Genomic DNA, 7,593 nt, shown 5'->3' with positions numbered 1-7,593 from the left:
TGAGGTTGGAGGGGTGGAGGGACAGGACACCTAGTTCTGAAGGAGGAGACTGGGGTCCAATCTCTGAATCTGAAGAAGGGGGCGCTGCTCCAAGGCCCTTGGAGAGAAGTCAGAGATCCCACTCCTGGGGTCCCTGGGAGTCCCTCAATTGGGAGGGGAGCATTAGAGTGGGTGGGAGTGAGGGGACCCTGGCCTGGCGACTGGAACTGAGGGCCCTGGTCCTTACCCTGGGGTCCGGCCGGTGGGGGCGAAGCTGAGAGATGGTGCCGGTTGAGGGTCAGTCTCCAGGCCTGGGCAGGAGCATGGTGGCCCCGCAGTGGCGGCCAGGAGGCAGAGGCAGCGGCGTGGGGCCTGCTGGGCCTGGCTGCTTCACCTGAGGAGGAGGGGGCTGGGCAGGAGGCGGGGAAAGGGGTGTGGAGGGGCGGGCAAAGGGATTGGCAGCGCCAGAGGCCACCTGGCTGGTGGGGCAGGGTTTGCAGGGGCTGGACCAGGGAGCCCAGCCACCTGCCTCCCTCCAGCCTGAGGGGTGGGCCCAGGTGTGCCAGTCAGGGGAGGTGGGAGTAGGGGCCGGTTTGGTCTGGGGACACGGGTTTGGGGAGACAGAGCAGGCTGGGGTTGCTTACGAAGACTAAAGAATGGGGATATGAATTAGAGGGAGTCAGACAGAGTGCCCCAACTGCCCTGCTCCTCCTGCCTCCTGCATAGCCCCCCGCCCCCCTACCCCAGCTCAGGCCTAACTCTGTCCCTGTCCACCCCGGCCCCTTGCAACACCCCCTGTCCAGCTCCTGAACAAGGTAGTCCCTGTCCCTGCCCCGGTTCCAGGCCCTGCCCCAGACCCTTCCTCGGACTCCTCCCCCACCCCAACTCTTGCTCCAGCCTCTGACCCTTCCCAAGTCCCCTGCCCAGCCTGTCTGCTTTGCCCTGCTTATACATACACCCCCTCCCGCCCCAGCCTCCTCCCCCAGCTGCTTTCCTACAAGTCACGGGGGCTGGTTTGCTTTGGCAGCCTCTCTGCTGCCTGCAGCAATGACCTCTGGAGCCTGTAGAGTCCTAGGTAGGGGGAAGGGGGCTTGGCCCGGAAAAGGCAGCACTGAGTGCTGAGGCCCAAGCCAAGTGGCCGGAAGTGACCAATGGCAAATACACACTGTCACACTAGTGGTCAAGAGTGACCCACGTCACACCCCAGGTCCAGATAAACAGCCAGACACCTGACTGTGGACAGCCACATAAACACAGACCACAGCTCTCACCCGCTAGGCTGTCCTCGCACAATCAGACCCACCTGCTCACCCCACTCAGCCACCGCCTCCCACAGGGGACATGCTAGTGTAGACTTGGTGCTGCTCAGCCCCTCGTCTCTCTCCCCTCTCTCTCCTTCCCCCACTCCATCTCCCACCACTCCAGAGAGACCCACACTGCTGAGGAATGCGTGAAGAAATGAAATGGAGTCACTTTAGTCGGGCTGTTAAATTTCTAAAAGTCAGTTAGGTTAAGGTATAAGGAAACAATTCTATCTTTGCTTTGACTACACTTGGAACTAGAACTTTTGAACTTTTCAGCTGTGCATCAATGGCTGGAGATAGAAACCCTATAATTGCCCTCTGAAGAACTTAGGGAAGACTGTTCATGTACCCAGACCCCTGACATCTGATCACAACTCAGACCCATTCAGAAGCCAAGAATGCAGAACTGATTTTTCCCCTCAAGAATGTACTTTTTACTATAAGAACTCTCAATTTTCACCTCTTCTTGGGAACACGCTGGGTATTACACGATAGTGTTTGTTTGCAAACCCCAAACCCTTGAATACTTGGCCGTTTTTAATTTTAACAAAGCCTCCTGATTCATTTATGCTGAATGAACCAGGACCGCCCGCACTGCCTCCTTGGCTCCCTCTCAGTCCCCCTCCCATTCATGGTGACTGCTGAGCTAATGACACCCCAAGTCCCACATTAATCAAGTACTACGTGGCTGCACTTGCTGGGCTTCCAGGCAGGCCCTGAGCCTGAGACACTGCACCCACCCGCTCCTTCCCTTTTGTTGTCCCTGATGCAGATATCCGTTAATTCTGTTTCCTCAATTAAAAATGGAAATATTGATATCCCAGGGAAAACTGAGGCTCTTGGATTTGGGGGTGGGGTGTAGAGGGCGACTGGGTTCACGAGAGAGACTAGAAATCAAGTCCAAGAATCTTTATTTCACGAACAAAACTACTTGTGTAAAGAGAGACGAGGCTGTCTGGACCACTTTCTAAGTGGCCACAATCCAAGGCTGGTGAGAGGGTGGGCTGGGCAAAGTGCATCACAGGAGAGAAGACCCCAGGTCCAGCCAGAGGAAGCAGGAGGGGAAATGTCGGTGAGGCTGAAGAGGGTTCCAGAACCCCCTGCGCAAAACTGTTCTGGCCTTCACGACCCCGCTGGGCAGGGAGGGGCTGGGCCCCATAGTGCATGTCTGAGCGGCCAATGTGTGCAAATCAGCAAGAAGGAGGGGTGCGGAGCCGCTGCCCCCCTCACCGCACCCCCCCCCCAAAAAAAACCAGGCAGCAGAAGCAGGGGTGGCGGCAGCGGCAGTATTGCTTTAGCCATCATGCATGGCGAGAGTGGGCAAGTGGGCGGGAGGAAGAAGGCTGGATTAAGGGTGTGAGCTAAGCCACCTGTCCCTCCCACCCTAGCAGCTCCGCTGGCAGGACTCTGAGGCTGTGGAGGCCCAGGAATGGCCAACCCCCATTGGGGGCAGGCTTTGCCCGGAAGTTCCCCATTAGGGCTGGCTCTTCCTTGAGGAGCCCAGGGCCTAAAGGTGAGGGAGAAACAGGATCAGGGACCTAGTGAACTGACCCCGTCCCAGACTTACCAGCCCCTGCCCACACAGCCACCTTACCAGGGCTATTCAGCCACCTGGACACCCGTGCAGTTCTCTTTGCTTTCTGAGGTGATGGCCAGGTATTCCGAACTGTGGGAGCAAAGGCCAGGCGGACAGTGACCCCCTCATCAGGCTGGCCCACCGCCAGGGGACTGAGGAGGGTTTGGTCTCTGTCCCAGGAGCACAGGGCTCCGGAGTTAGAGAAAGGAGGGGCGACAGGCTGGACTCCTAGTGACCCACAAGAAGTCCAAGCTGGAGCCTGGAGTCCTGAGTCGGAGGCAGGAGAGGACTGGGGGCTCAAACTCCTGGGTCCTGGGGAAGAAAGAGGCTGGGGCCTGGACTCCTATGTCTTTGGGGGACAGTATGCTGGGCCTGAACCCTGAGTCCTAAAAGAAGTGGGGCTGAGAGTATGAGAGAGGAGGGGCTGGGACCTTTTCCCATCTCTGATAACAAATGTCCCCCTCTAGGGACAACTGGCAGATGGTGCCGGGGGTTGCTCCCCTGCTCTCCCCACTTAACTCCTGCTCCCCTCTGGGTGTCCTGGGAGTCCTGGGTTGCCTCCCCCCTCCTCACTGACCCCACTTACGCATTTTCTTGCGCAGCAGCCTCTGTGGCAGCAGCGATCTTCTTGTAACAATAAACCATCTCAGCCACAAGCCATATGGTTAACACCACGATGAGCACATACATCATGATCTCAGACACGATGGACGCCATGTCTCTGTTGGCTGCAGGGGCCAGGCAGGATGAAGTGGCAGCTGAGGCCAGGCTCAGGAGGCATGACCGCCTGAGTTCCTCAAGCTTGTGTGCCAGCTGGGACAGTGGCTCGACCTCCCTGGGCCTGGTCTGCACATGGCAATGTGGGGCTTCCCTAGTGTCATCACTGTAACTGTGGTTCGCCACCAGCTGTGATGGGCTGCAGGATCACCTCATCCTGCCTCCCTGTGTAACTCGAGGGTGCATCTGTGTCAGTCAGGTGGCTGGAGGTGCCCAAGAGCTAAAGCTCTGCAACCAGAAGGCTCGGGTTTAAATGCAGGCTCTGCCACTTGCCAGCTGTGTGACCTTGGCAAGTGCCTCAACCTCTCTGGGTCTCAGTTTCCCCATCTGTAAAAAGTTGATCATCCAATCTCCTTCGTGAGAGTGCTGTAGAATTAAAAAGGCTTTAAAAAGTCATAGACTAGTGCTTGACATATAGATGTCAATAAATGTGTTCTATTATTAATATTATTACTGTTATTATTGGGGCAGTATAGCGTAGTACTTAAGAGCAGGGGCTCCAGGGTCAGACTGACAGGGCTTTGCCTCTTAGTAGCTGTGTGACCTTCGGCAAGTGACTCTCCCCCTCTGGGCCTTGATTCCCTGTAAAATGAGGACGATAATTCTCATGCCTTCTCACAGGGTTGCTGGGAAGAGAAAATGGCAGTCAACATCCCTCAGGTGCTTGGCTGCACTCACAGACACACTGTCTGAGCACTGGCTACTGCACTGTTTCCGGAAACCCTCTGTCCTTCCACAGCACTGGCTCCTTTCATCGGGCCTAAATTTAAACTGTAACAGGAGTGCGCTTAGCCAGGGGACCAGGGTTGAAGGCCACTGTTGCATCCTGGGCCAGATTCCGCAGGTGTCTGCATCCCCAGCCCCTCCTCCAGCTGGCCAGGATCTCATCTTCCCCCACGGGGCCCATGTGGTCTTCCTCCCTGTCAGTGCGCACTTCCTCTGCTCACCCGCGCAGATGGCACTGATGCTTTCTGGGCCAGAGCGAGGGAGGGTACAGGGCCGGATGCTTCTCCCCTGCTGCCCCACAGGAGGAGGTGGGGACAGGGTTTCACACTTCATTCATTCATTCATTCATTCACTCAAAGGATCTCATGAATGCATCTCATGCAGTGAATATGTGCTCTCAGCCAGGCTCTGTGCTTTGGTCTTCATCTGAGCATCTCCCTGACTCTTCAAAACAACCCCAAAGGTAGAGACAGTTCCGGTTTCCCATGTCAACTGACCTCAGGAAGCACACTGAGTTGATTGATATATGTTTAATACAGCTCACATCACCAGAATTCTCAACCCTGCTCCAGGAACTCAACGCCCAAGTGGATTTACGTAATTCCGTACCTCCTGCTCTTCCAATCTGATGAGGACAGTGACAGACACGGCTCTATAGCTCATTTTCCAGACAAGGATTCTGGGGCCCAGAGAGGGGAAGGTGCTGAGCAAGAATGCACAGCCAGGACCGGACTCGGCACCAGGATTCAACCCCGACTATAACTGACTGCAGGGTCTGAGCTCCTATCTGCTCCGTTAAGCTTCCACAGCCAAAGAAAGACTTGGTAATAGCTGCTGTACAGAGAGTGCAGTCTCCATCGACCCATGCAGACATCTCAGGCGGAGGACCATCGTTCTCCCTCATTACAGATGAGAAAGCGAGGCAAGGGAAACAGAGAGGCTCAGAGGCACCTTCTCTGGGGAGATCTTTGATATCCTCAAAAACCCCAAATCTTATAAGAGCTTCCCCTGAGTGCCCACACAGGCCGGACTTCTCACCAGCCTCAAACACTGCTCTACCTCAAGACATTCTTCACTCCTACTGGGCACATCTGAGGGAAGAGTGAGGAAATCAACTGAAATCACTGTGCTCAAGCTGCTAAATTACTAAAATCAAGTAGGTGGAGGCAGAGGAAATGATTCTACTCCTGATTCAGCTAGCCTTGGAAACGTAAACTTTTGAACTAATGCTCACGTGTCCAGACCTACTACATCCATTATCCAGACCACTAAACACCTGGGAAATCACATCTCGGGCTAATCCAGAGGCTTAGAAGGTAGGACTGATTTTTCCCATGGAATGCACTTCTTACTGTGAGAGCTCTTAGCTTTTCTTCCTTCTTCAGAACACTCTGGGTATTGTCTAGTTGTGTTTCCAGTTTGCAAACCTGAAGACTTTTAAATAAACTTGATCATTTATTTCTAGCCAAAGACTCCCGATTCACTTACACTTGGCTGATATATCCAAACAGAATTAGCCCTCTTCTCCCATCTGCCAGCCCCACTCCCCGTGGGGGCCGCAGATGCCTCCTACCAGCTTCTGTACCTCTGCCAAGCCAGTGAAGGTCTCACCACCAACACCCACTGCCTCTCCTTTAGAAATGACTCAGTTCATTCCTTAGCAGTTATTACCAGGAAGCAATGTAGGCTGATAGGTAATGTTGAAACTGCAGGAAGAGAGTAACTAAAATAAAAAAGAATTGGCCCAGCCAGTGTGGCTCAGTGGTTGAGCATTGACCTATGAACCAGGAGGCCATGGTTTGATTCCCGGTCAGGGCACATGCCCAGATTGTGGGCATGATCCCCAACAGGGGGTGTGCAGGAGACAGCTGATCAATGATTCTCTCTCATTATTGATGTTTCTATCCCTCTCTCTCCCTTCCTCTCTAAAACCAATAAAAATGTATTTTAAAAAAAGACCAAACTAACATGAAACTTTCAACAGTTTCTACACACAGACACCAAAATAAATAAATAAATAAATAAATACAGATATGGCATGGCCAACAATGCTAATAATACAATAATATTATGGGTAGTAAAATACTACCATGTGATGAGTAAGGTTAAAAATACTACAATATGCCCTTACTGGTTTGGCTCAGTGGATGAGTGTTGGCCTGTGGACTGAAGTGCCCAGGGTTTGATTCTGGTCAAGGGCACATACCTCAGTTGCAGGCTCAATCCTTGGCCCTGGTCAGGGTGCGTGCAGGAGGCAACCAATCAGTGTGTCTCTCTCACACTGATGTTTCTCTCTTTGTGTCTCTCCCCGTCCCTTCCCTTCCCTTCCACTCTCTCTAAAAATCAGTGTGGAAAATTATCCTCAGGTAAAGATTAACCAAAATTTAAAAATTACTACAATATGGTGATGAATATAGTATAACAAGTAAAATTTTTAAATACTACAATATGATTGATATTTTAAAATACTACAGCATGGTAGGGAATGATAAAAATATGATAGTATCTATTTATATAAAAACCATGGGTGGTGTTCATCATGTCCAGAAGAACCACTGTGACCAAGTGGAAGGAAGTCAGTCCTGCAGGGGTTGTCTTGGCAATGGCTGCGCCCTCCCCCAAGCTGTTTCCCGGAGCTGTTTCCTGGAGCTGTTTCCTGTAAGGGTGGGGTTTGAGGCAGGAACCTGCCCTCAGAGCATGGAGGCAGATCTTTCTAAAGTGTGCCATGCGCCAGCATGGCCAGGGATGAACCTGAGCGGGGGCGGCTGAAAGGCTTAGAAAATACAGACAAGAGAATGAAAGCTGGGTCTTGGTGGGATGCTGCTTCTCTGAGAGACAGCGACCACATCCACAGCCATGCCTTTATTTTATAACAGATGCCACTAGGCAAAGTAAGGGTGCGACCAAGATGTTTACAACATTCTCCTGGGTTTCAATCCTACTCAACTACATGCACCTGAACTCTATCAAGCCTACATCACTCAGGCACGTGGGGCCACACGTTCGGACCATAGGTTCAAGTTTACAACTACAGCTGTTGGCTATAATTGTGCTGGGAGGGCCCTGCCCTCCAAGCTGGGACTTGCATGTGGCAATGAGAGGACTGTGCCCTCTCATCAGTCCAAAACACTGTTGCAGCTTCCCACAATAAAGTTTTAATTCTGTTTCTTTGTTATTAATGTTGTGGCCCCACTCCATAACAAAGAATAAATTTCCAGAGGATGCACTGGC

The 7,593-nt window shown here is 52.6% G+C and overlaps 2 protein-coding genes across 4 annotated transcripts in view; both read right to left on the bottom strand.

Annotated features, from left to right (window-relative positions):
* Positions 1 to 379, bottom strand: part of HPN (hepsin) — a 17,638-nt gene extending 17,259 nt beyond the window's left edge. Inside the window, exon 1 of one of the 2 annotated variants that reach the window (XM_006764967.1) lies at positions 227 to 379. The gene's annotated coding sequence lies outside the window, so the exon portion shown is untranslated. The remainder of the gene's footprint in view (positions 1 to 226) is intronic. The other variant, XM_006764968.2, reaches the window with a different exon arrangement.
* SCN1B (sodium voltage-gated channel beta subunit 1) overlaps positions 331 to 7,593 on the bottom strand; it is a 13,049-nt gene continuing 5,786 nt past the window's right edge. Inside the window, exons 4-6 of one of the 2 annotated variants that reach the window (XM_006764970.2) lie at positions 3,446 to 3,587; positions 2,878 to 2,949; positions 331 to 373 (exon numbers count right to left, since the gene is read on the bottom strand). In XM_006764970.2, the coding sequence (XP_006765033.1) occupies positions 2,883 to 2,949; positions 3,446 to 3,587 (209 nt within the window). In that variant the 3' untranslated portion in view covers positions 331 to 373; positions 2,878 to 2,882. Of the gene's footprint in view, positions 374 to 2,177; positions 2,791 to 2,877; positions 2,950 to 3,445; positions 3,588 to 7,593 lie in introns of those variants that run through there. The other variant, XM_006764969.2, reaches the window with a different exon arrangement.

Source organism: Myotis davidii, unplaced genomic scaffold, assembly GCF_000327345.1.
Source record: "Myotis davidii unplaced genomic scaffold, ASM32734v1 scaffold681, whole genome shotgun sequence".
NCBI classification, from domain to species: Eukaryota; Metazoa; Chordata; class Mammalia; order Chiroptera; family Vespertilionidae; genus Myotis; species Myotis davidii.
Note: the sequence above shows the minus strand (reverse complement) of the source record. Positions and strands in the feature narration are given on the sequence as shown.